Source organism: Cervus elaphus, chromosome 9 (assembly GCF_910594005.1).
Source record: "Cervus elaphus chromosome 9, mCerEla1.1, whole genome shotgun sequence".
Lineage (NCBI taxonomy): Eukaryota > Metazoa > Chordata > Mammalia > Artiodactyla > Cervidae > Cervus > Cervus elaphus.
The window spans coordinates 45,331,958-45,359,881 of NC_057823.1; the positions used below are offsets into that span (position 1 = coordinate 45,331,958).

Below are 27,924 nucleotides of genomic sequence, written 5' to 3' on the forward strand. Positions count from 1 at the left end.
GACAGAGAAGACCCCCCCTCCCCACCCATGAGGTCTCATGACGTGGGAGGGGGCTCTTGTCCCAGGGCAGCGAGAGCTTCCAGGTGGTCCCCTTTGGCAGCCAGGCCTGGCCCCCTGGGCTCATGGCCCCTGTCCCTGGGCTTGGGCCCCACGCCTCCCTGAGTGGCCACCCCATCACTCCCCAGAGAGCCAGACCAGCCAGCCTGGGCCAAGCCTGGCCTGTGTGGCTGGAGCCCCAGACTTGGGCTCCAGTGGTCCAGACAGACTGTTTGGCGGCCTTGCCAGGTGAGCCTGGGCCAGTTCTGGTCCTCTTTCAGCCTTCTGGGCCTGCCCCAGCCACTGCCAGGGGCGGGAGGTGGGGCATGTTCCTACCTTTCTGTGTGGAGCCCTCTAGGCTAGGCCTGGGACTTCAGACTCCAGCAGACTACAGTCAATGGACAAGATCCAGAAGCCAGAACACCCCAAACAGATGGGCAGAGTTCCCTGGAAGGCAGAGGACAGACAACCTTGCGGGTGGGGCTGGGGGTGAGGAGGGCTGAAACATGGGGAGGACAGTCCTTGAAGGAAGAACTGAAATTTAATAGGAGGAAAGGGGAAGGCCTCCCAGGTAGCAGCCTGAGCAAAAAGGGGTAAGTTCCGGAGGAGAATGCTCAAGGAACACCTGGCACATGCCCACAGCATATCCGAAATGCATTTACCCTCCCCACCTGACTGTGGTGAAGCTCTGGCCTCTCCCATGAGTTTTCTGCAAGGAGTTCTGATAATCCCTCACGTATGACCTTTCAGCTCTAGGCTCCCAGACTCTGCGCCAGGCCAGGCCTGGAAGAGAGAAACAAGTCCAGAGAGGTAGAACCTGGCTGGGCACTGCTGACACTTTCCAGCCAGCACTTGGTGACAGTGTACCTTCACGAACTCAGAGTCTGATAAGAGCCGAAATGAAGGACAGGACCCCGTTTCCTGGCCCACAGTCAGCCTCCTCCCAACCAACTTTTCCCCACACCCAGGAGTGGTCACTTTGAGTGCCCCAAACGGGTCAGGCACTCTAGCCCTTTGCTCTACCCTCTTGCCAGACACCCTTCCTGCTCTTTGCCCTGGTCAGACTCCCCGTCCTCCCACCTCCTGCTGGCCTGGACCCCAGTCTGGGCTGCTGGGTGTACTGGGCACCTGCTATGCCTGGTACCCTTTGTGGCTGAGGTCAGGATTTCTGTTTCCTTTCCTAGATGAGGAGACAGACTCAATGAGAATTGACCACCCCCGTGAGGCGGGGGGGGGGGGGGGGGTCCCTGGGGTCCTGCAAGGAGGCAGCAGTGGCTGCTGACTTCCCATTTTGGGCAATGAGACTGCAAAACCCTTCATCAGGATGGACAGGGTGGCTCGGTGTTGGGGGAGCCTGGGTTAGGATTCTGGGGTCCGGGTTTGACTGTGGGAGGGCACAGGGAGGTGAGCCATTTCTGGGTCTTCTGTTCCCTTCGCCTGGTTGGCTTTCCAGACCAGATTGCTGGCTTGAATGGAGGTGGTTGAGGACAACTCCGCGACCCTGGGTGGGTCCCCTATGATGACGAAGGTGCACTCAGGGCCCCACAGAGTTGGGATGACAGGGGGCAGGACCTGGGGCACGGGGTGAAAGTAGCCCGACCGGGGGAGGCATCCCGGACGGTCTGGGTGGAACAGGGGTATGGGGAGGTGGGGGCGCGGTTGGGGCTGCAGCCCCCCGCCCAGCCCCCGCGTGGCCGGGGCACGGCAGGAGGGGGCGCCCGCGGCCCTCCCGGCGTTCGGGCGGGACAAAGGCCGGAGCCCCGGCCCCTCCCCGGCGGGTGCGGTGGTGACGGCCCGCGCTCTTAGTGTCCGCGCGGCCGGGCCGGCGCCCGGGGCGACCCCGGCGCCCCGCCCGCCGCCGCCTGACTTCTCGGCGCCCGAGGTCGCGCGCGCTCAGGCGGGGGCGGCTGGGGATCTCCAAGCGCCGGCGCGCCCTCCTCCCGCCCGCCCCGCGTCCGCCCGCTCGGCGGCGGCGGAGGAGGCGGAGACGGCTGGCAGGCGGCGGCCAGGCGAGCGCGGCGGCCGGACCGGGGCCATGGCGCCCGCGCAGCGCCCGCTGCTGCCGCTGCTGCTGCTGCTGTTGCCGCTGCCGCCGCCGCCCTTCGCGCACGGCGAGGACGCCGCCCGCGCCAACTCGGACCGCTACGCCGTCTACTGGAACCGCAGCAACCCCAGGTGAGCGCGGCCGCGGGCGGGGACCGCGCGCTGGGAGACCCCGGACTCCCCCACCCCAGCCTGGCCTCCCACCCCCGGCTCGGGGCGCCCCTGCGCGCTGCCCCCAGGAGTGGGGGCGCCCGCTTCCCACGGGAGCCTCCAGGGAGTTCCGGCCACCGGAGTTTGGGGGACTCACTCCGCGTGCATCTCCCCCCGGGGCGCCCCTCCGCCTACAGGTTTGGGAGACTTGGCGCCCTGCATGCTTCGGAGCGCCGCCGGCCCAGAGTTTGGGGATCCCCTCTGGCACCCTCAGAAGCCGTTTGGCCCTGAGTTCCCTCCCCGGACATGGGGGACCCAATGCTCAGGTCTCTCTGGGGACCTCCGTTAGCTTTAGAGTTGGTGGGAATGCCCAGGAATCTTGTCACTGAGCCGCGCCCAGAGGTGAGGGACTGAGGTGGGGGACCGTGGCCCCCCCGGGAAGGATTCCTCAGGCGCGTTCTGTCGGAGGCTCCCCAGATGAACTTGGGGAAGTTGGAATGTCCCTCCCCGTGGACCAGTGTCCACATTTGCTCCAGCGGGTCCCTGGTCCGGGCTCTCAAAGAGACGGAGAGACTGAGGTACGGAGGAGGCTCGGGGTCTGTCCCCAGAGTCCTGATCAGGCTGTGTCCTCCGCGGTCCTCCTTCCACTGACTGGGAAACTGAGGCGCAGAGGGGCCAAGCAGCTGGCTCAAGGTCACGGTGAGGGGAGCAGAGCTGGGGCTAGGACCCAGGTGGCCTTGTGCCCAACCTGCCACACCCGGCCCAGGTGCCCCGCCCGCCTGCCTGCAGACCTCCTCTAGGTCGGGTACTGAGTACGGTCTGGGGGCAGCGGGAGCCCCTGCTACTCAAGCGAGAAAAGTTTGCTGGGGACTGACCACATCCTGGTCAGCAGTGGAAACCTCGGACCTTCTGGGGTCTGGGAGGTGGGAGTGGACTGGGGGTCCCTTGGGAGATGGGATCTAGGGTCCTACAGCTCCCGGTCCACCCCACCGTCAGGGTCATGGTCATATCCAGGCCAGCTGGGCTGCACGTGGGGGAAGGGGCACTGGCCTCCCCACCCCCTGATCCTCTGCTTCCAGTCACTTTCTTTCGGTTTTCAAGCGCCAGAACTGCCTGGCTTCCAAGCCAGCGGTCCCCCGCCATCCCCTCGCCGTCCCCTGCTGTCCTCGGTCCTCCTGCCGAAAGTTGCATTAAGGACCGTCTTTGAGGCCAGCCCTGGGACCAGGGCAGCCTGTGTCCCAGGTCGGGGCAGGTAGCCCACCCAGACACCCCCCCCCCCCCCGCCATTTGCCTGCCTGTGGGGTTGGCCTCAGGACTGAGGGCAGAGACCCGGGGCCAAGGAGGGATGGCTGGGCTGCTGTGGAGCGGGTTCCCTGCGCCGCCCGCCCCACTGGTCACATGTGGGTTTGATTACGGTTCTTCCCTGCGGCCAAGCAGGGAGCCCAGCGGGCAGCGCTTCCCCTGCCCAAGTTTTTGGTTTCAGCCTCGGAATCCTGTCCCAGCGTCCCAGCGTGGCCTGTCCTTTGTTCTAGCAAACGCCAGACCCACCAGGAGCTTCCAACAGGGACGGAAGGGGGTTGCGGGGAAGGGGGTTGCGGGGGCCAGCCGCTGCCCCACCTGCCACAGGGCTGCAGGCGGGATGCTGGCTGGGAAGGAGGCAGCCCCCGGGGCCGGCTCTGTCCAGCCGCTCAGCCGCCTCCTGTTGCTGACCCGACAGCTCTCTCTGACCAGCCGCCCGAAGGGACAGCCTCACTGTCCAGGCACAGACCCTGGCGGTCAGGGCTGGCCTCTCCTCTGCCTCATCCTGCTTGGGGCGTCCTGGGTGGGAGGTGACCTCCCCCACTTCCTGCAGCGGGGCCTGCGGTCCCAGGGAGCCCTTCGCCTGGGAAGCCTGGTTGGGTCAAGAATCAGGGCTCTGTTCACCACTACGGTTGGGGGTCTCTGCTAAAGGGTGGCCCCCTTGGAAGGCTGGGTATCTTGGGGTGTCTGGAGCGGAATCTGTGTCCAGTGACTGGGTGAGTGCCGGGCAGAGGAGGAGGGTGCTGCCCAGCCTCAGGCTCTGAGGGCACCCGGAATGGACATTTCCTGAGGGTGCCCAGTTGCGGGCACAGCTGCCAGGGTGCAGGGAGAGGTTTGAAGTCGGCGGGTGGGCCTGATGTGGGAGGCAGTGCCTTGGGCAGAGACAAGAGACAGGCCTGTGCAGGGACAGGCGAGAATGGGGTCGAAACAGGGAGACTGGTGGCGGTGGCCGGCAGAGGAGCCAGGAGATGCAGGGACAGGCCGTGCAGAGAGAGAGGGGGGCGCACACAAAAGGCACCGTGTGTTGGGAAGGGGACCGAGCCAGGGCTGGGCCGCCTTGGGTGGGGTACCGTCAGGCAGCAGAGGAGCCACGGGGATGCATGTGGGCTGGTGGAGGACCACCAGGCCCAGGCAGGGCTGCAGTGAGGCCGGCCACCCTCGCCTGGCTGGCCTGTACCTGCACCGAGGTAATGAGTGTGTGGCTGAGTGTGTGGCTGTGCTTCCCCAATTGTGTCCTCCTGCTGTGCCGTGGATTTCCTGTGCACACGAGGCTGGCCGACGCTGCCAGGGAGCCCCACACCCACCTCCATCGCCGCTGAAGGGTGGAGATTGGGTCCAGCCACGGACCCCTACAGTCTCGCCGGCCAGCTGTTCAGCCGTCTATCCGTCCGGTCCCCGCCTGAGCTGGGCACTGTGGGTCTGGCTGCCGGGCATCTCTGGGCCTGTCTGTGGCCGTATTGGACTGGGCTGGGCATCCTGGTGGGCTGCTTCTGGGGCTGTGGGGGCGCAGGGACACCTCGGGGGCTCGCTGGGCTGCAGGGCATGTCCGCCCCATAGCTGCGTGTTCTTTCCCATGCGGTTCAGGGGTCCCGGGGCCCGGGAGGTGCATAGCTGAGTGTGTAGAGCACACACACTGCTCCCCGCCACTGCCACACAGACACTCAAGTGCCTACATGTGTTTGGCAGCCCTGGCCCTGTGTGTCTGCACACGTTTCCGCATGTGTGTGCCTGGAGAACACGCGTGTGCAGGGTGCATGCGTGTTTGCAGCAGTGTGTCTGGGTGTGGGATGTGCGTGTGTATCTGTGCATGCAGATCAACACCTGGGGAGAAGGTGTGTCTGTATGTGGGGTGCACGCGTGTCTTTGGAACGTCTTCATGGCGTGCACGCATGTCTGTATGTACGGCCTGGCTCTGGGGGCCCTGGTGGGGGTGCTGACAGCCTACACCAGAGTGGGGTGGTCACAGCTTGCCTTCCACACCTACCTGACCGCTCCTCCACCCCCTCCTCCAGCCCAGGTGGGTCCCTGCTCGAGGTACGTGTCCGGGTCCTGCGGGCTGGGCTCCTTGCTGCCCATGGTGCAGAGGGGCCATCAAGGTTCAGAGCTGGCACTGGCAGGGACCCTCCTGTCCCTGAGTCCCCCACTTGGTTGGAAGTCTGCAGCCTGGGTGGACCCAGTGGTGCAGACCCTGAGTGGGGCCCTGATTGCCCTTGGGTGTGGGCAGCGGCCATGTTCCCATCTCAAATGACCAAGGGGAAGATGGCGACTAGGACTGCGTCCTCCCTGTGGGGGTGTCGGGCACCCCTGGTGCCTGCCAGCCATGCCCAGGCCTCCAGGGAACCGGCTTTGAAGGGGGCGATGCCATATTTTGCCGCATGAGGCTTTTTTGTTTTGTTTGAAAGAAGCTCATCCACCCGACTTAAGGGGAACTTGGAGAGTGAGGACCCATGGACCTGGGAGTCTTGGGGTCCGAGGGCGTGGTTTGGGGGGCCATGGAGGGCTGGAGCTCGGACTTGGGGATCTGGGAAGCCCTTGGGCTAGTGGCTTGGCTGCTCAGAGCCCCTGTGTCGTGTTTCCTCTGTGAAGTAGGGCAGCGGGCTGTGCCCCTCTGCGGATGGCAGCAGGGCGGGCACGGTGTGGACGCCCGAGGCATGGGTGTGACCCCAAGGGACCAGAGGACCCCGACGGGGAGGGGAAGCGGAGGCCATTCCTGCTTGCAGGCAAGCAGGGAGGCTCCAGACCAGCCTGCAGTGCTTCTGCAGCAGCAGCAAGGTTCAGGTGGTTGTGCTGGGGGCGCCGCAGTGCTGGGGTGGGGGCCAGTTCTGAGGTGCCCCACCTGCTGGCAGCCTGGGCTCTGAGGCTGGGATCCACAGGGTCCCTTTCCCCAGCCTTGGTCCCTCCCCACAGTGGACAACTGCTTCCCACCCCCACCCTGGGCAGCTCAGCATACAGAGGAGGAAATTGAGGCAGCAGCCGAGCTGAGGACTGGGGAAAGGGGAGGGACTGGCCTCTAGCCTGCCTGGGAGCTGGGCCCGGGGAAGGGGCAGCCATCTCTGACCTCAGGGGCCTTCAGCAAATGTCCCCTGTGGGTCATGCGTCCCTTGAGGCCGCAGGTGCAGAGGCGGCCGACCTTGGGATGCGCAGGTGTGTGAACGGGGGGTCTGGGAGGCAGGGTTCCTGCAGGTTCGATGGCTCATTCTGCAGCCCCTGAGCTAAGCCCAACGCAGGGTCCTGCCTTGGCAGCAGGTTCCCTCCCCTCACCAAAGCACCCAGCACGGACCAGCCTTGCCCCCCACCCCCCTGGCGTTGCCTTGGGGAAATTGTCTGTGGGGGACAGTTCCAAAAGGAGGGCTCGACTGTGTCCCCTGCGCAGTGGGCCAGGTAAGGAAGGGCACAGCCACCTTTGTGCTGCCCCATTGCGGACACACAGCTGAGAGCTTGGAGCACACAATCCAGACTCCGAGCTCTGAGGGCTGGCCCTGGTGGGGGCTCACCCTCATACCCACTCCCATGCGGGGTCTCGACTTCGAGGGGCTCTGTTTGCCGCCCTGGCCACGTTTCCCCTCGCCCCCCTACCCCAGCCATGCACCCCCTCATCTCGCCTGTCCATTTCATGGGTTGGGCTCCCCATTATGCCCCCGTTTCATGGACCCAGGGAAAGTGATTTACCCATGGCCAGGAGGAAGTTATGTCCAGTGGGGGGACCCCCTCTGAGAGGCATGCAGGTCTGGGGCTGGCTGAGGAGTGCAGGGACACCATACATGCTGTGGGGGCTGAGGAGGGTGGGGTGACCTGGGCAGGCATGCCCCGTGGACTGGGCACCCGGGCCTCCTCCTGCCTGAGACCAAGGCCCGGGGTGGGTGTGGGCTGATCCTGCGGCCCTTCCTTCACCTTCCTCACCTACCCTGCCTCATTTGTTTCACCTCCTGCTTCCATGGTGGGGCCTGTGCCTCAGTTTACCCTGCACCCACAAGGCCATAATCGTCCTTTCTGAGCTGATGCTGCACTATCGTGAGGCCATGATATTCTTTTCTTTTCCTTTAAAGCCTTTTCTTATATATTTATTGGGCTGTGCCAGGTCTTGGTTGCAGCACGCGGGATCTTCGAGCTTCTTTGTGGCACGTGGGATTTAGTTCCCTGACCAGGGATGGAACCCATGCCCCCTGCATTGGGAGCATGGAGTCTTAGCCACTGGATCCCCAGGGAAGTCCTGAGGCCCTAATTTTCAGTGAGGTCCCAGCCTTGGCCTTTGGGGGCCCTGCTGTCCATTCGGGCAGGCCTGGGTGTCTCTTTGCTGGGGTCTTCATTGGCATCTCTGAGCCCTTTAGTAGGAGCTGTGAAATGGCTCAGACCAGGGAGACAAGAGACAGAGAGTCGGAGAGTGAAGGGGACAGACTCCCCCGCCTGCCTGCCCCTGCCTCAGTTTCCAGGTTGGGAAGGCAGCCCAGCACCCCACTCCCATTTTGGGTGAGACTCCTAATTAGTTTCTGTGCTGTTAGCATCTAATGACTTGACTGTCGCCTGACTGGAGCTAATTAGCTGCAGGCCGGGTGGTTGCCAGAGGAAGGGGTGGTGGGTGGGGTTGGAGTGGCTGCCTGAAGGGTGGACATTGGCAGGGGGCGGGCAGGGTGAACCACTGGGGGTGAAGGTGTAGAGGTTGGGGGCGGGGAGGTCTGAAGCCTCGGGGAGCCCTGTGTCTGGGAACCATCCCAAGTCAGTCATTAACCCCTTAGTGAGAATTTCGATCTGTATCTACTGCTCCCAGGGATCATTTGCACATCAGGCCTCCGCACTGGTGGAGGAAATGAAGGCTTTGTTTTGCTCTCACCGGGCTCGGCTTGGGGTGGGGTCCATCTCCCCTGCATCAATGCCACCCTGAGCAGGGGCGAGGCACCAGCTTGGAACTGGGAATGCTAATGCAAGGCTGTGGCTATTTTAGAGCAGGGAAAGGAGAAAAATGTCCATTTTGGCTCCTAGAGTTCAGGTGTGGGGGGTGAGTGGGGGGACCTCTCCGGGGATCCACCTACCTGGGGTCCCGGTTTTCCCACCTTGAGGCAGCTTTCTGCTCCCATGACTCTAGCACCTCAAAGACCTCGAGCGTTTGGCCTTTGACCGACTAACAAACATGTATCGAGCACCACTGTATATTGGGCTCATGCTGGCCACCAAGCAAGGTACAGAGAAGGAAGCTGACCCCCGGAAGGCAGACAGTGGACTGTGTAATGGTATGAATACGATGATGTCCAAAAGAGATGAGTTGGGGAAAGTAGGGAAAGGCTTGTCAGGCCGAGGGAACAGTGTGTACAAAGGCCCTGGGACAGGAATAGGAGCAGCCCTGAGGCTGGCATGGCTGGAAGGGAGTGAGCTGGGGAAATCAGGGGGTGATGAGGTTGAGGGCGGGGGCCATATGAGGCCCCATGAGCCTGAGAGGACTGTGGATTTTGTTCTGAGTGATGGGGAGCTGATAGAAGGCTTTGAGCCAGTGGGTGGCGAGGTCTGATGGACATTGAGGAAAGTGAGTCCTGGATTTAGGGGGGCTCAAGTGGGACCTGGGTGTCCAGCCTCTGACCCAGCAGAGCAGCTTTGGTCGCTGATATTCTAATGAAGGTGAGCTGGGGGGACCTGATGGTGCTGGTGTCAAGAAGGGAGAAAGGGGAGACAGTGCAGCCTACCTTTTCTCCAGAAGTGCCCTGCGTGGAGTCACATTCTCTTTCAGACTGAATGTACATCCCTGGCATCAAGCCAGGGACGAGAGGAAAAACTGAGGCCCAGAGGGCAGGACCAGGACTCCCCCACCTCTGCCTATGGCTCCCCGTCACAGCCTCCCCTGCAGGGCCTGCTGGGGTGAGGGTGGGCCCCTGGGCGGCTGCTGGGCTGTGGCTGTCATCGATCAGTTGATCAATTGGGCTTTCAATGGGGCCGGGAAGGAGTGAAAATGACTTTTCAAAAAGCCTGGAGCAGCTTCAGCATCGATCGTGCCCAAGGGGCCGGAGGACGTGGCCGGTCAATGAGACGCCTGTGCCCGGCCAGCCGCGGAGCAGCCCATGGGATGGGCAGGCTCCCAGCCCCACTCAGGGCCGCCCTGCATCTATGGGGTGCCTGCTGCGAGCACAGCTGAAGTTCTTCCATCCGCCTCAGGGACCATCTCCATGACAGAGTTGGAAACTGAGTCTTTGAGAAGGCAAGACCCAGCTGGGCTCCATCCTGGGTTGAAACCAGATGAGGTTCCTCGGCCCCCAACGGACGTGCACTGCCAGACACATTTATTCTGCAATGGTCTTCCCACCTCTGCGGGAGGGAGTGGGTGCCGTATTCCTGGGTGAACCCAGTGCAGCAGGGAAGGGCTGGGAGTGAATCCACTCCCCCTACTCCCCGACCTGAAATTCTCCGAACCTTGACTTCAGCCACAGACTTGAAATCATCATCTGGGGTCCCTCCTGACGGGTGGAGAAACTGAGGCACCATGGGCCAGTCCCCTGCCTGCCTCCTTCCCAGTTCGAGGGTCCCGGGAGCCCTCACCCCCATCTGACACTGTCTTGGGGTGGCGGGGGGCCAGCCAATGCCATCTGATCAGCCGCCCCGTCAGGTGCTGGCTGTGCCAGTTAGTGTTCCTGGTATGGGGGCTGCCTTGCTCCCTTCCACGGTCCGGGGTGGCTGGCACATGGGCACAGAGGCAGCAGCGGGGTCGGGGTCCCAGTGACCTTGCCCTCCCTCGCTGCCGCCGCCCCTCACCAGACCTCAGTTTCCCTGCTGGTGTGGGGAGGGAGGAGGTGGGGGAGCCTGCCCCCAAACCTCGGCTGCCAGGCCTTTTATGTGCTAATAAGCCCCTCTTGGGAGGCCCCCTTGTCCCCCCTCGGTCCAGGCCGCATTTACATGACAGGGGCCCCGGGGACTGCGTCAGGGAGATCTAAGGGCTCCTGGCGCTATAGCCGGAGGCATTGATGGAAGGGTAGCTCCCTGTCCCTTGCTCAGCTGACCTCCATCCTTGCCTGATGAGGCTGGGTCAAAGGGGCCCCCAGGGAAAGGGGTACAGGCTCTGCGACAGCTGAGGAGACCTCCAGGGCCAAGGCTGGGAGGCAGAGCTGGTGGGCCAAGGTGTCAGGGGTGGGGAATCAGGGAGTTGTGGGGTAGCTGCCAGATTTCGGAGGCTCTGGAGGGAGGACGAAGAATGTCACTCAGGGTGGAAGGGGTGGGGCTGAGGGGGGTCAAACCCAGGGCACCCCTGAGTTGGACTGAGGGATGGGGGTGTCTGAGCATCTGGGGGGGTGTCAAGCCCCACCCCCTCTGGGGATACAGGAGAGGGGCCAAGCTTGCCTCAGAGAGGTAGGGATCACTGACCTGTGTCCCAGATTCCCTGGGTCTTCTTGGCAGGCAGATCTGCAGAAGGAAAACAGGAGGCTGTCTCTGGGGATGGCATGGAGGGCTGCCTGGAGGAGGGGGCATTGAAGTCAAGCAGTTAAAGTTTTTGGAGTGGGACTTCCTGGTGGGGGGATATCTTGTGCCAGGCCTGTTGTGGCTGAAGGCCCCAGATGTGGATTCTGCAGGGAATTGGGGGTCTGGGGGGCTGTGAGTCACAGGGTGCCTGCTTGCATGCATGTGGTTACCCAGAATGCCTGGGGGCAGGCCCTCTTCCCTGGGACAAACCTCACCGTGGGCCTGGGGTTCAGGGCTAGCCTGGGTCTCCAGGCACCTGCTCTGGCCTTGGTGTGGCAGGGTTGTTGTGCCAGGCAGGAGACCATGGGCTCAGACCCTGGCACCTGACTGTGGGCAAGGCCCCTCCCACAACCCCTCGCCCTTCCCCCATCTCCTACCTACCCTTTACCCTGCACTGACCCATCCCCCACACACCCTCCCAGGGCTCCCCATCCCCCTGTGCTGACTAGTGACCCCTCCCCATTTACCCTTTCGCTGACTCTCCGCTTGTCTGCTGCACTGACCCGTCAACTCCACACCCTCCCGGGACTCCCCATCCCCAGGCCCCACCCCTTCCCTGCGCTGACCAATGACCTCTCCCCATTTACCCCATCCGTTAGTTTTACCTTTTCTCCTGCACTAACCCGTCACCCTACTCCCGGCCCCTGCCCCGCATCCCTGAGCCCCCCTCCCACGCGCTGACCGCCGGCCCTGCCTCCAGGTTCCACGCGGGCGCGGCAGACGACGGCGGCGGCTACACCGTGGAGGTGAGCATCAACGACTACCTGGACATTTACTGCCCGCACTACGGGGCGCCGCTGCCGCCGGCCGAGCGCATGGAGCACTATGTGCTGTACATGGTCAATGGCGAAGGCCACGCCTCCTGCGACCACAGGCAGCGCGGCTTCAAGCGCTGGGAGTGCAACCGGCCCGCGGCGCCCGGGGGCCCGCTCAAGTTCTCCGAGAAGTTCCAACTCTTCACGCCCTTCTCTCTGGGCTTCGAGTTCCGCCCAGGCCACGAGTACTACTACATCTGTGAGTGGGGGCGGGCTCCCTCCCCTCCCCCTCCCCTCCCCCTCCCCCTCCCCTCCCCTCCCCCTCCCCCCCCCCTCCCCTCCCCCTCCCCTCCCCCTCCCCTCCCCCTCCCCTTTCCCTGTTCCCTCCTCTGCCGCCGGGGCCTCTTGTCTCCGAGCTAGCTCCTTCGTCCCGCAGGTCAGCCTCTGGGCCGCTGAGCCAGTGGCCCCACGGTCAATTCGTCTTACCCTGAGACCAGGGGGGCCCACCCCATGTTGCACTGAGGCCAGAAACTAGGCCTGCCTAGTCTGGTCGGGGAGGAGTGATGGAGGACACACCGTGCCTACCCCCCATCTCTCCCCCTCGCACCCGGAGCGCCCAGATTCCCAGAGGAGTGTGGGGGCATTTCAAGGTCGGAGGCAGCCTTGGTCCAGGTCCACTGGGCATTCATGCCTGTGCTGTAGGCCCGGGGCAGGCGGGTAAACTGTCCCCGCCTCTGCTGGGCATTAGGGGCTCCTGAGGGGCACCTTCTTCCTCCTCCCCACTAAATGCCAAGGGCAGGGCCTGGCGTGGCGGAATGTGCCCAGGGTTCAGGTTCTCACCAGCCAGGCCTCAGCAGCCTGTGGTCTCTGAGAACCTGAGAACAGGAGGGTTCCGCCATAGCCCCTGCCAAGATGGGGTCCCAGGAAGCCCACCCGGGCCCAAGGCGCTGACTCTGTAGGGTTGTGTGGTCCCATTTCTCAGCGTCCTGGAGGCTGATGGGGAGCAGGTGGGGAGGGACCCAACGCCTCACCACCCTGGTTCCCGCTGAGTCAAATTAAACTCTACGAGGCTCCATTTCCTCCTTCCTCTGCTCTATTTGGATTTTTTCCTCTTAATTCAGGGAAGAAGAGGGTGGGGGAGGGGAAGAAGGTGTTTAAATTAAGTCCCTGTAATGTAAGAAAAATTACATTTTTCTTTCCGAGATGGGAGTTTCATAAAGATAATTATTGTAATTATTCGTCCTATCTCTGTGACGAATGTTATTTTTATTACGTGCTTTTTATCTTCATCTCCCAGCACAAGGGACTTCTGGGGGGCAGGCAGAGGTGATGGCCACAAAGAGGACTGGCCAAGAACACAGGCGGGCACAGACCCGGCCGTAGCCATGTGGGTGCCCGTGCCTGTTCACCTGTGTGAACCCCATCACCCACGGGGCCTCGGGCCTCCCTCCCTGTCCCCATCCTGGCCCCCAAGCCCCTCTCTCCTGACTCTTGGCCAGTGCTCTTGGACCTCCCCTGTCCCCCATGTGGACCAAGAAGCAGGGAGCCCTGTGGTGGAGTTTCAGGTGTGAGGACTCAATGCACTTCAACCTCACGTGACCCCAGGCCTTGTGGGCCACTGTCCAAGGGAGGCCAGATGCTGCTTCCTTCCCAGGCCTAATGGGCTCAGGCAGTCACCCAGTTGGGGCTTCCCTGGTGACACAGTGATGATAAATCTGACTGCCAATACAGGAGATGCACGAGATGTGGGTTTGATCCCTGAGTCTGGAAGGTCCCCTGGAAGAGGGCATGACAACCCACTCCAGTATTCCTGCCTGGAGAATCCCATGGACAGAGGAGCCTGGTGGGCTATAGTCCATGGGATCACAAAGAGTGGGACATGACTGAGTGTGCATGCACACCAAAGCACCTACCTTGGGCCACATGAGGCCTAGGTAGGGGGTGACTTGCCAACATCGCAGATCCCTGAGAGCAGGGATTTGATCTCAGGTCAATCATTTGTGGGTTTTTTTGCTATTTGATTTTGTTTTGTTTTGGTTTTGGCTGCACTGTGTGGCATGTGGGATCTTAGTTCTCTGATGAAGGATTGAACCCCTGGAGCGCCAGAGAATTCCCTATATTTTCTTATTGAAAACACACATTTTTGTTCATCACCTTTGAACCTTGCCCTGTGTTGCCCTGGGGTAAGATGGAGTCAGACATAGACACCCCACCCCCATCTCTGGGGTTAGGATTCAGTGAAGTGAGGGGCAAGGGGAGCATGCAAGAGGACTTCTGGGAACTCATGGGCATTATGTCTGGGCCTTTGATGTATGATGAGGAGTTTTATGTGTGGATTCCCCTACCTGGGGTCAGGCTTGGGTCACAGGCATGGGGAAGGAGATGCAGTCCCACGAGGTCCTCTGCCCTACTAATCCCCAACCCCTCTCTTCCAGCTGCCACACCGCCCAATGCTGTGGACCGACCCTGCCTGAGACTGAAGGTTTATGTGAGGCCAACCAGTAAGTGCTTGGGGGTCAATGGCATCCTCAACTCACAGAACCCACTGAGTGGTCAGTGGAGTCAGGATGGAGGTGGTGGCAGCATACCCTTGGGAGTCCCACAACCTCTCCAATGGCTGGGACAGGCCCTGCAAATAGGGCCATGTCAGAACTTCAAGAATGAAGTTTTGGGGTTTCCCTGGTGGTCTAGTGGTTAAGAATCCTCCTGCCAGTGCAGAGGGCGTGGGTTCAATCCCTAGTCTGGGATGATCCCACATGCTGCAGAGCAACTAAGCCTATGCACCACAACCATTGAAGCCTATGTCCCTAGAGCCCGAGCTCGGCAGCAAGGAGCCAAAAGGAGAAGCCCACACACCACAATGAAGAATAGCCCCCGTCTGCTGCAACTAGAGAAAGCCTGTGTGCAGCAATGAAGACCCAGTGCAACCAAAACCAAATAAATTTAAGAAAGAATGAAGGTTGAAGTCTGCAGCTGGGCCTCCCTGAGGCTGAAGCCCTCTTTACCCAAAGTGGGCTTCAGGAAAGTTCTCTAGAATACCCATGTTCTGAGCTCTTGAAACATTGTGATACTCAGAGGGAAGGGGGGTTCCCATGGCCTCACCACTTCACCCGGCTCCAGGCACATTTATTGGGCTCCTGCTGGTTGCCACACTCTGTATTGATTGGAGGCATTGTCCCAGAGGAACAGGGACATGGAGCCCTTAGAGCAGGGTCATGATTTCAGGTCAATCATCTGGTGACACTGTTTTTTTATTTTTGCTGTTTGATTTTATTTTGTTTTTGGCTGCACTGTGCACCATGTGCAATCTCAGTTCCCCAATCAAGGATCAAACCCGTGCCCTCTGCAGTGAAAACCTGGAGGCCTAACTACTGCACTGTCAGGGAAGTCCTGAAACTGAGATGTATAACAACATTGGGTCTTGATGAGGTCTGGGAAGCAGGGTGGGGGTGGGTGGGCCTGCCACTGACTACCCTGTCTCTTTGTCCCCCCACAGATGAGACCCTGTATGAGGCCCCTGAGCCCATCTTCACCAGCAATAACTCCTGCAGTGGCCTGGGCAGCTGCCAGCTCTTCCTCAGCACTGTCCCCGTGCTGTGGACCCTCTTGGGCTCCTAGCCTGCCACAGGACATCAGCTCCACCTTGACGGCCCGCCTCTGAGACCAAATAGAGACGCCGCTCCTCCTACCACTGGTGCTGCTCTGGCAGGCGGGACTGTCCACACGTCCCAGGCTGGCTGGGGCAGGGGCAGCCGAGGCCCCCCCCAACCCGCGCCTGAGAGGCTGGTTGTCCGCCCAGCTCATGGCCACGCTGTCTTGTCTGGAGGCCCTGGTGAACCCGGGGACCTCTTGGCAATGTTGGATTTTTGTTTTGTTTTGTTTTTAGTGTATTTTTCATGGTTGGATCAGAAAGACTTGAGTTTCTAATTTAATTTATTCCTTGCTGTCGCCTGTGACTTTGGGAAGGAAACAGAATGGATGGATGGGGCAGGGGTTCCCGGCCCACTGGGAGAAGGGGAACCAGGGACCCCTGACCTGGTCATTCCATCTGTTGGTCCTGGCTGGAGGTGACCATGGAGTGGACCCCCAGGTCCCCTGGGATAGGCTGGCCTGAGGCAGAAGGGGCAGGCGGGTAGTGAGTTCCCCTGACTCTGGTCCACGGGCCCTCAGACCCCTGTCAACCCAGCTCTCCCCTCCTCCCTCCCGGTCATTGTCTCCCAGAGCAGAAACCACGGGGTTTCACTGGAGGTCGCCATGGAGCCCTGGTCCTGGGAATCATAGCATCCTAGTATCTTAGTGATGTCTTAGGCCCCCTCGTTCCCCCAGCCTCGCACAATCACCCCAGAGGCAGAGAAGACGTTACATTTCTGTAAATAGAGCCAGCAAGTATATACTGTGATTTATTTTTACTGTACTCCTGAGGATGGACTGGAATGTTTTTTTTTTTTCTCACCCCTTCATGTGGGGGGTAGGGTATTTTATTTTGGCGGGGGGGTGGGGTAGACTTTTTAGCGTAGAAGCCGCACTTCGCAATAAGCTCCTTTGTCTGTCAGACCCCCTTCCCTCTCCTCTATGACTAATGTTTGTAAGAAAAAAGGAAAACAGAACAAAACAAAACTGGGGGGAGGGGGGCGTTGAACATCACCACCCAAAAGAAACCCCCTCCGGAAGACACTTTAATGAAGTAAACAGCTCATTTATACAGATTTCATATTTCTACCCGCCTTTCCTGATCTGTGTTTTATACATATTATATATAAATATATATGGTGCGCAGCCGCTGGGAGCCGGCTCAGGCACGCCAGCGGTGGGGGGGCTTTTGTAGGGGTCGTGGGCGGGCGGCCTTGCCACGCCTGGAGCTGGCGACGGGGCCTCCCCCACTCCGTCACAATCAACTTTGGATTCTGTATTTTTTTATAATAAAATGAGCGTAAGCATCCAGGGTGTGTATTTATATTTGGGGCCTGCCAGTCCTTGTTGGAGGGGTGCTTTGAGCTCATAATTTGGGATCGGGTCTGGGATCTTCTGGGGAGCAGTGTCTGCAGACCATAGGGCTGATGGCAAATAGGGCTGATGCTTCTGGGCATGTGTCGTTTGGGTGCAGGGCCCTGGCATGAGCATTTGTGGGGTTCTGTGCCTTTTTTCACCTCCCTGGGAAATGGAAACAAGCCCCTTCTCCCTGGGGCAGCTATGGGGAGGCCAGGAAGTGGTGGGGCTGCCTTTGAGTACACAGCAGGGGCTTATTAAGTGTCCACCACCCAATGCACCTGAGCAGGTTGGAATCCTCAGACCCCAGGGCCAGTCGTTTCCCGTACCCCTCATTCATGCTGGGGGGCGGTCCCCAGGTTCTATGACAGGTCTCTTAGGATCCTACCAAGTTCTATGTGTGGTGGTCCACTGCCTAAGACTCTGAGCTCTCAATGTAGGGGGCTCAGGTTTGATCCTCATCAGGGTACCAGATCTGACATGCCACAGCTAAAGATCTTGAGTGCCACAGTGAAGACTGAAGATCTCTCATGCCACAGCTAAGACCTGGTGCAGCCAAATAATAAAACAATGGGGAAAAAAAAGTTCCATGTTATCTTGGTGCCAAGCTCTGCCAAAGTGTGACTCAGTGTCCCCAGTGACTCCAGGCCAGCGTGGAGGTTTGTCTGTCTGCTCGAATCCCCTCCCAGCTTCCAAATGGCATGTATCAGAGGGTTCTGGAGTCCCAGGGGCCTTCACCCCAGCCTGGCCCAGGAGAGGCACAGAGTGGGGCTGAGGAAGGGGGCCTCGGGGCTGCTCCTCGCCTTAGTGCCACCCGAGGGGACTGTAGCATCCCCGGCACAATTAGTGGAGAGGGAAGGCTCTCGGCTAATTAATTCGGCCGTGCTGGGTCCGGCGACGGGGGCTGCCTCTTAATGAGGCCAGCAAGCGACACAAAGACCCCTGTGTGTGCCCCACCCGCCCTGCCCAGCATCAGGGGACGCAGGGTGGCCACTGTGCAGAGTGCCACGGAGGGAGAGCCAAGGGACCCCTGCACTCCGAGGCTTCCTTTGCCCACCCTTCCCGAGACCCCTCACCCAAACACCCCAGCTCGACCACAGGGCTGGAAGAAACTGGCGAAAGGGTTAAACACGAGGATTGTGGGGCAGAATCATAGCAGCTCATTTTGATTTTGTTACTAAAAAATTTATTGAGATATAATTCTCATACCACACAAGCCATCTGTTTCAAGTGCAATTCTACAATTTCTATTCATTTACAGGGTTGAGCAACCATCACTACTGATTCCAGAACAATCCATCACCCCCAAAATAACCCCACTCCTGCCCCAGCCCCTGACAACCAGGAACCCATTCTCTGTGTCTGTGGATTGGCCTGGATGTTTCCCATCAGTGGAATCACACCCTGTGTGTCCTTTTGTGTTTGCTTCTGTCCCTGAGCATAGTGTTCTCAGGGACCATCCACATGGTAGCAAGTGTCAGGGCTTCTCTCCTTTTCAGGGCTGAGTAATATTCCAATATGTGGAAGGGTGACATTCTGTCCATCCACCAGCTTACAGACATTTGGGTTGTTTGCTTTTAGCTATTATGAGGATTTTGTTACTTTTGAGACAAAGTTTTAACACAAAAGGTGACCTGGGATGGGTAAGTACAAAGTGCTCTGTTCACACATTGGGGTCTTTGCACGTGTTCCCCCAGCAAACCACACCTGGCTCTCTCCCCAACCCCCTTTAAATATGTCCCATGTCCCCTCTCGACCTCCCTGGTCAAACAGCCTTCACCCCACACCCCCCTGCTGTTAAATCTCTGATAGTTTTACTTGTCCATCCATCTTCTCTATGGGCTGAGAGTCCCCAGAGGGGAGGAGGACTGGTCCACAGTTGTGTGTCCCCTGGGACTTGTCATCTGCCACGGGCACAGACACTCATACACACATATGCAGAGAAACTACACAGCCTTGCCCACCTGTATGCCCCCTGTATGGACAGGTGCTTGCATTTGGGACCTAGGTCTCTCAGGAACCACGCCGTCCATCACTGGCCACTGGTAATGGCCTTTAAAGCCCACACTAAGGTGCAGGGTGGCCCCCACTCCTGGGGCTGCACTGGACACAGCAGGTACCCCAGGCGGCCATGGGTATGTGGGTCCTGTGTGTACCTGGAGGTTCCCCATGGAAAGAGGGTTGGGAGGCGGGGTGGGAGGCGGGGTGGGAGAACCCTGAGGTTCCCCTCACATCATGACTGTCACTCTTGGGTGGAGCTGGGCTTCCTGGTCAGGTACCTCTTTGATCTGTAGACATCTTGGTTTGGGGGGTCAATGCCCACAGTCACAGGAAGGCACTGCAGCCCCTCCTCTCTGGGTTGCTGTGTCCCCATCTAGTCTGAGAAGAAGCCCCAGGCCATGCCTTGGGCCCCCAACTCTGGGACCATGACGGAAGGGGCTCACACATTGCCCTCCGGACTGATGGGGACCACCCTGGCTTTCAGGGGGTCTGATCAAGTCCTTTGACCACAGCCACGCAGTGGGTCAGATCAGAGGAAAGGCCTCTGTTCCAGAGGCCCTGGGCTCACTTTCCCTCTCCAGGTGCCTCCACCCCCTCCTCCCTCCTGACACCTGCTCCCTCAGGGACCCTCCGACATGCTGTCCCGCATCAGTGTCAGCATCCTCAGTGAGCGTTCAGTGAGCGCCTCCTGTGTGCCTCAGTCTGTGGGGTCAGGGCAAGGATGCTGAGTCCTGCCCCGATGGCCCCTGGACCCCATATTTGGGGGCATATGGGTCATGGGAGGAGGCCACAGTGATGGGCACCCTGGACCTGGTTGCAGGTGGCCATGCACAGACAAATAAAAAGTGAGTTCACAATCTGGGAGCCCCCAGGGAGCCATAAATCACCACAAGATGACATACAAGCTGGAAATTAAGAGGCTACAGCTGGGCTAGTGAGGCCGGTGAGGCTGAGACGGGCAGTTGTGGTAGGCGGGAGCCAGGAGACCCTCCCACACTCAATTTCCCATCCTGGCTTGCTGGTGATGGCCCTTATTGGACCTATACTGGAGATGATCACTAGGGCTGGGGCAAGGCAGTTGGAGAGGGGAGGGAGGGGCTCAAATGTGGGGCTCAGGGCAGGTGCAGGACAGGGACAGATTGCTGGAGATTCAGGCACTTCTTTGTGTGGTCTTGTGGGAGGCTGGGAGGGAGGGGGCAGGGGCACAGAGATGGCTGGCGGGGGTGTGCACAGGAGGCTCTGGGGCAGGACTGGAGGCCAGGCAGGAGGAGTGAACTCTGGGTGGGGTCTGCTGAGCCTGAGGCCTCAGCTTCCCCCAGGGAGGTGTTCAGGAGGCCACTGACCCTCCCTGTCTCCTCCCTGCACTGTCGCCTGCCGCAGGAGAACTGCACCCCAGCCATCCTCTCCTCGCTCTCGGGAGCCAGCTGGGAACCTCGGGGTGGAGGTAGGGAGGTTGGGGGCCAGACCCCTTCCTCTGAGGCCAGAAAGATAGACTCTCCCAGGGGGCTGCCTGCCCGACAGCCCTGACTTGCCCCATTGATCCCTAAACAGAGACTGAGGCCCAGAGACGACCTATGGGCCCTAATGGACGATGCAGTCCCTGGGGAAGGGGATGGATGACTGGTGGAGGAGACCCCTCTCCTGTGCAGAGGGGGAAACTGAGGCCCCACAGGTCAATGAGGGTGGATCCAGGGGGAGTCCCAGGCCTCCCTGGGATCTGGGAGTTGGATCTGAGCTGGGCCCAGGGCAGCCGGAGATGGACAAGGCCTGGGTCTCCCCACAGCAGCAAGGGGGAGTGCCACCCTGCAAGTCCTCCAGGAAACACAGGTTCTCCCACCAGGCTGTGCGGGGTCGAATGGGGGGGCGCACCCTGGGACCTGGGCCCCTCAGGGCCTGAGCCCTGGGGGTGGGCAACTCCACCAGTTCCCACCCCTCTGTGCAAGGATGGAGCGCAGAGAGGCAGAGGGCGTGGGGGGCTATTGTTTATGGCGCCCTCAGAGTCTCTGGTCCTCTGGGCCTCCTTCCTCCTCGGCTTCCCTGATTCAGGGGTCTGCACTGACCTGTTGAGGCGGCGGGATGGGGTGGGGGGCACTGAGGCAGCCTCGGGGCGTTGTCCCACCCCCACAGCGCCCGATGGGAGGAAGAGGCCCCGGGGACCCTCGGGCGGGTTGGAGTTGGGGCCGGAGAGCCAGCCGCTCCCCTCACAAAGTTTGCGGTTCTAAGTGCTGAAAAGCCTCCTGTGGCCCCTGGGGCCCGCGGGCGGGCGGGGGGGACGGCAGTGGGGACTGAGGCTGGCGGCGCCCCCACCGGAAAAGGCCTTGACCCTGAGATAGGAGGGGCATCCGGGCACACCACCCCACGCCGCGGAGCCCAAGGTCCCGGTTCCCGCACCCCTTCCTCTGCTCCAATCCCTGCGTGGCTCCCCAACACTTAGGACAGGGCCCCACCCCTCCAGTGAGGCTCCGCCCACTGCGCCCCGCCGCCCAGGTGGGTCCCCCATCCCACCCGCGCCACGGTCCCCTGCGCGCCTTCGCTTGCGAAAAGACGTCACTTCGTCCTTGAAGACCCCGCCCTGGGCCTCAGTTTCCGCGTTTACGAAGTGGGGCCGTGAGCTCCGGTGTTGGGGGTAGGGGAGGACGGGCAGGCAAGGTCGAGCAGTCGGCTTCCCCAGGACTCAAGTTCCCCAGGTGTGCGAAGTGGTGCAAGGCCTGAGTCCCAGCCCGCACTCAGACTCTCTCCCCACTGGGAACGCCCCCCCACCCCGCGGGGCCTCAGTTGACCTCTCTACTAGCAGAAGAGACCCAGCTGAGACCCATTTTACAGATGAGACACTGAGGCCGGAGGAGGGGCCCCCACAGCTGGGACCTGGCCGTCAGCGAGGGGTGGATGGGGAGGGAGGTAGCCAGCGGCTCAGGCGGGTCCGGAGTCTTTATTATGGGCAGAACCCTCCGCAGCGGCTCGGCTGGGGCGCCTGAGCGGGCGGGGCGCGGCGACAGGACCGGCGTTGGGAGTCCTCCTTAAGCGGCAAAAATAAGAGCTTGCTATTACCCTGCTGCGGGGGGCACGCCGAAAGGGCCCTCCCTCCGCGCTTCTGCCTCCGCGCCGCCCGGCAGGCGCGCCAGAGTTATGGTTTGCAATATCCTGCTCCCCTCCGGGCCGAGTGTTAATGACGCAGCGCCGCCCCCGGCCCCGCGCACCCGGGGGTCTTTATTAGCATCATGCATCATGCCTGCAGCCCCGCTGAGGTTAGAGACGTCCGGTGGCCAGGAGGGGAAACTGAGGCACAGAGAGGTTAGTGCCCTACCTGGCCGAGGGCATAGCTATAGGCATCAGGCAAACTGGGGTTCCATCATAGCGGCCTCTGCCACCCACCATGCTTGAGTCATCGCTCTTCTCAGAACCTCAGTTTGCTGGCCCAGAAAATGGTGCTATAGTGGCACATGGTGGGGCTTCTGCCTGGGGTGGGGGGGTTCTTTTTTTAAAGTCTTTTTTTTATTCCTTTATTTATTTGGCTGTGCCGGGTCCCAGCAGAGGCATGCAGGACCCTTTACTTGAGGGAGTGGGACAGAGGATGGGATGATTGGATGGCATCATCAACACAATGGACATGAGTTTGAGCAAACTCCAGGAGATAATGAAGGACAGGGGAGCCTGGTGTGCTACAGTCCATGGGGTTGCAAAGAGTCGGACACCACTGAGCAACTGAACAACAATATGGGATCTACCTCCCCAACCAGGGATCGAACCTGGGCCCCCTGCATCAGGAGCGTGGAGTCTTAGCCAGTCTTCCCTGAACCACCAGGGAAGTTCCTTGCCTGGGGGATTCTTGATGCCCCGAATGGCCCCATAAAGGCAGGACTTTCAGTTCTCCCCCACCCCCGGTGGCCCCAGCATCTGGCACAATGTCAGCCAGCCCCCACTGAACATTTGTTGAATGACTTACTGAATGTGTTTGGTGCATGGACTCTAAAGTGAGAGCTTCTGCTCACCAGCAAGGCTGGCGGCACTGGCCTCCTTCTCTGGCGCTGGTTCCTCAGGGAAGGCCTGGGTGTGGGGAGGTAGTGGGGAATAGCCTCTCTCAGACGAGGGGGGCAGAGGGGGCACCACAGGAGTCAGCCCTGCTGGCTGGCAGATCTTTAAATTAAAATACATATATACACCAGATAAATAACCCAGCCCACATCCTGGTGACAGGAGGAATTAAGTCGCCCGGTTGGGGACCCTGCAGCAGTGGCTGGGGTGGGGGGTGGGGAGGCGTTGCTGGCTTCTTGCCCCTGGACCGCCCTTCATTCTATTGGGGAACATCCCAGCTCCCCTGGAGCCTGCTGGGGACCTGGGGGGGCTTTAGGGGTCAGAGAGCAAAATCTGGGTCTGAGACCTGAATTCTGAGTCCTAGGGTGTGCGTCCAGGACCTGGACGTACTGGATGAGACCCCCCCCCACCCCCAGTCCATGGCACTGGACGTGGAGCTGGGACACAGCAGGTTTGAATCCTGGTTGGGCCCCTCCCCTCCCGGAGGTAACAATCCTGGTAACCGCCCCCACCCCCCGTCAGGTTGGCTGTGAGAGAGACCCCCTCTGAGTTCAGGGGGAGGTCCCTGTGGGGCCCACATGGCTGAGGGGTGCTCCCGGGCCCCATCCCTCAGCCTGAGCTCGGCTGGGAGGGCCAGGGGGGGTGAAAAGGGAGTTTTCAATTAAGGAGCAGCTAATCACCCAGCAAGGGCCGTTCTGGGGCCCAGTAAATCTATTATGAAAAGCCTCTAAATGTATGTAAAACCAGCCTCCACAATCCTGGGATTAGGCCTCCGGGAGGGGAAACCGAGGCGCAGGCTGGCTAGTGGATTAGTGGAGTGAGGCCCTTGGAGGGTTGGGGGAAGCTGTCCCTAGGGGTGGGCAGTGGGGGAGCAATCTCACTCTGCAGAAGCCAGGACCTGTGTTCAGCAAGGGTCTGAGGCCCAGATAGAACCAGAGCGAAGGTAAAGATTCTGCCTGCAATGCAGGAGACGCAGGTTTGATCCCTGGGTCTGGAAGATCCCCTGGAGGAGGGCATGGCTACCCCCTCTAGTATTCTTTCCTGGAGAATCCCCATGGACAGAGGAGCCTGGCGGGCTGCAGTCTATGGGGTTGCAAAGAGTCGGACACGACTTAGCAACTAAACAACAACAATTCCTTTGTGCTTTAAGAATGCCTTTATTGAGCACCTGCAGTTTGCGAAGACCAGTGCTGAGGGCAAAGAGTGAACAATAAGGAGGAAGCCTGGGGCCTGGGCAGCTTAGGGTCTGTGTGCGTGTGTATGTGCTCAGTCATGTCCGACTCTTTGCAACCTCATGGACTGTAGCCTGCCAGGCTCCTCTGTCCATGGGATTTTCCATGCAAGAATACTGGAGTGGGTTGCCATTTCCTTCTCCAGTGGATCTTCCCAACCTAGGGATCGAACCTGCATCTACTTGTGGCTTCTGCACTGGCAGGCGGGTTTCTTACCACTAGCGCCACCTGGGCAGCTTGGGATCTGGTGGGAGATAGATGCCCGCTGGACGAAGGATGAGTCCATGAGGAGGTTGCCGCAGGTGGAGGCAGTGAAGGCTGGAGCCTAGGAAGGGCCGAGGTTGGTGTGGGAGGGGGCTGGCAGAAAAGAATCTAGTCTCTCCTTCTGAGGGGCAACAAGAGAGCCCTGTGAGGTTTTTAGCCCAACTGGCCCCTGTCCCCCATCCCTGTCCCCCTTCCAGCATCCTTTGCGGAACACTGACCCTCAAAGGCCACCTCCCTCTGGGGTTCAGTTTCCCCAGCGTGGTCCCCACATTCCCGCTGACCCCATCTGACCTTCATGTTCCACGAGTCTGCTAATTATCCTTGGCCCAGCTGCTTCCTCCTCTCCTCCTGAGGTCGTTGATCCCTCCCTACAGAATCCCTTCCAGGCACCCAGGTGCAGCGGAGGAGGAGGCGCGCCCTGCCGAGCGGCCCGAGCACATGGCAGCTAGCCGTGTCTACCAGCCTTGGCAGCAGCCAGTGGGGCCTTCCCTGGGCCCCTGGCCTGGCTTTGGTCCAGCCACCTGTGTGTACCTGCCTCCCAGGTGCTGGGAAATGAACAGGAGGCCGGTGGTTCCCATGACTCAGCTGGGTCCAGGCCCCAAAATTCCCCCAGGTCACCAGCGAGGCTGTGTGGCCAGTGGGGATGGGGAGGCCCTGGTAAAGCTGACCTGGGGTCTGGGCCTCGATGGGCTGCCAGCCCTCGCTGTGTGATGTAAGAGGTCATGTGTGCCCTCCCATGACTCAGTTTCCCCGCGTTGTCATCAGTGATGGCTTGAGGCTGTTCCCAGCACTAGGGGGTGTAGGGGGGGCCCCAGGTGCCCGCCCCATCGGCCTGGCCGTCAGTCAGGCCCGCGGGGCCCCTTCAAGTCGTCACGGCCCAGCAGTGGTCGAGGGAGGGATTATTCCAGCCTGTCCAGGATGGACTCAAGTGGAACCGACGCTGACGAGCGGAACGCGCCCCTGCGGGCCAGGCCTGCCCGCCTTTGTCCTCCGCCAGCCCCGCCTGCCTTCACAGACACCGCCTCCAGCACTGCACAGCACAGCCCCCAGCCCGGCGCTCAGCAGGCAAGGCCGGCACAAAACTCCACTGGGCCTTTGGCAGAGCAGCTTCTGTCCTGGAGCCCCAGCTGAGCCCCTCCCCAGCCTCAGTTTCCCCATCTGTAGCATGGGTGTGTCCGCCGTGGCTGCCCGCAGGTAGTCTGAGGATTGATGGGGCCGTGTGGGCAGAAGTGCGGGGCAGGGGCAGACATCCTCCTTGAGCTGCTGCAGTTTTCCCAGGGGTGCTTGGCCCAGCCCTCCGCCCAGTCCCACCACCGAGCCTTTGTCCAGGAAATTCGAGGTGGCAGGGAGAACGGATCTGCTGGAGGCCTGAAAGGAGCCGAGGCAAATGCTGTTGACCCCTGACTCCGGCCCCCTAATCCCAGGGTTGAGGCCCTCACTGGGAGGGGCCCTGAGAGATGGGCCCGGGGTGTGACCCTCGCCCCAGGCACCAAGGGGGGCTTCCGGGTCAGGGTCACAGGGGCTTTGGAGAACACATCAGTCCCCTTGGCCACGTGTCCGGTCACCACCCTGCAGAGGCCCGCAGAAGAAACTGAGGGCCGGCAGAGCTGTCGGCAGCCCCAAGGCCCTGCCACCTCCTGGTTGGTGACCGGAGGCCAGCAGCTGCCCTTTTTGAACCTGAAAATGGGCTCTGAAAACGAAACTCTAGAAAAGCTGGGGGTCCTGGAAGGCAGCTTACCGCCACGCTGGGGGTCCCAACTCTCAAGTTTCTTTGTGCCTCAGTGCCCCCCTCCGGGCTGAGGGATGGCTAAGAAGGTACATGGCCCTGGTGTCTCCTCTGGATAGACCCCCAAAGACCCTGGCCTGGAGTGAGGGAGGGGCTTTCTGATTGGATTGCCCTCCCCTAATCTAGATCCCTCCATTGCTCCCACTTATGTCAAGACAGTTTTCCCCACCCAGACAAAGGCTGCAGAAACAGTGATGAAAGCTTTGGCCATCAAGCTCCGTGGCCTGGGCTTCTCATCTCAGTTCCCCCTCCCCAGGGGTGAGTCCACGGGTAAGCCACCTTCTTCTCTGGCCCTCCCCTGGTGGCCAGGGCTGTTGTGAAGATAAAATGAGGAAATTCAGTAATCAGGCTGAGCCCGGTGCTGGGCATACAGCTGGCGCTCAATAGATGCAGCTCTGGATGGTGCTGGACGTCAACCCTGGCTCTGGTCCTGACCTAGGGCCACCGTGCAGGAGCGTTCTGCCTCTCTCTGCTTCTACTGGCCTGGCAGGGCTGGCTGAGGAAAGACTGAGACAATTAATAAGCAGATGCTTGCTAAATGCCCTAGGAAGAACGGGGTGAAGGGATGAGGGGAGGCGGGTGTCCTGGCTTCTGGCAGCTGAGGCGACTTAGACTGCCGGCTCCTTGGAGGCTGCTGCTAGGAGCCTGCACTGAAGATTAAACGATTCCCCACTGCTGGCTGGTTGGGATGCGTTCACACGCTCGGGCGCCCCTGCACTCCCCGGCGGCCGCGTGTCTGTTCCACCCTGCCGAGCTGTTCCCCACGATCAATTTCAATTTGGCCTGGTCTCTGCCTCTGCAGCCTGGCCCTCCGTGGGGGCTGGGGTTTGGGAAGAGGAGGTGGTGTCTTCCTCAGCCTGCCCACCCCCAGGTACCAGTACCTGTGTCTGGTGTCAGTTGCTGCCCACTTTCTGGGCCTCAGTTTCCTGGAAATAATGAAATGGGGAGGGGAAAGAAGCCTGGGGTCAGGCCTGTTTCATCTGACCTCCTGTATTTTTTGAGTGCCAACTGTATGCCAGATCCTACACGAGATACTGGGAACATGGTGGGAACCAAAGTAGACAAAATTGAGATGGGCTTAATCAGCTCAGTTCAGTTCAGTTCAGTTGCTCAGTCGTGTCCGACTCTTTGCGACCCCATGAATTGCAGCACGCCAGGCCTCCCTGTCCATCACCAACTCCTGGAGTCTACCTAAACCCATGTCATCGAGCCGGTGATGCCATCCAACCATCTCATCCTCTGTCGTCCCCTTCTCCTCCTGCCCCCAATCCTTCCCAGCATTAAGGTCTTTGCCAATGAGTCAACTCTTCGCATGAGGTGGCCAAAGTATTGGAGTTTCAGCTTCAACATCAGTCCTTCCAATGAACACCCAGGACTGGTCTCCTTTAGGATGGACTGGTTGGATCTCCTTGCAGTCCAAGGGACTCTCAAGAGTCTTCTCCAACACCACAGTTCAAAAGCATCAATTCTTCGGTGCTCAGCTTTCTTCACCGTCCAACTCTCATATCCATACATGACCACTGGAAAAACCATAACCTTGGCTAGATGGACCTTTGTTGGCAAAGTAATGTCTCTGCTTTTAAATATGCTATCCAGGTTGGTCATAACTTTCCTTCCAAGGAGTAAGCGTCTTTTAATTTCATGGCTGCAGTCACCATCTGCAGTGATTTTGGAGCCCAAAAAAATAAAGTCTGCCACTGTTTCCACTGTTTCCCCATCTATTTCCCATGAAGGGATGGGACCAGATTCCATGATCTTAGTTTTCTGAATGTTGAGCTTTAAGCCAATTTTGTCACTCTCCTCCTTCACTTTCATCAAGAGGTTTTTTTAGTTCCTCTTCAGGGCAAGTTAATTGGGCCTGGAGGGGTTGGGGTGGGGAGGGGTAGCACATGCAAAGGCCCCGAGG

General features: G+C 60.2%; 1 protein-coding gene across 1 annotated transcript; it reads left to right on the plus strand.

Moving 5' to 3' along the window:
- Positions 1-1,790: 1,790 nt before the first annotated feature.
- Positions 1,791-16,656, plus strand: EFNA2 (ephrin A2). The gene is made up of 4 exons (XM_043912683.1): positions 1,791-2,211; positions 11,663-11,976; positions 14,153-14,218; positions 15,214-16,656. The coding sequence occupies exons 1-4, from the start codon at positions 2,072-2,074 to the stop codon at positions 15,333-15,335; spliced, it is 642 nt and encodes a 213-aa protein (XP_043768618.1). The 5' UTR covers positions 1,791-2,071; the 3' UTR covers positions 15,336-16,656.
- Positions 16,657-27,924: the final 11,268 nt, after the last annotated feature.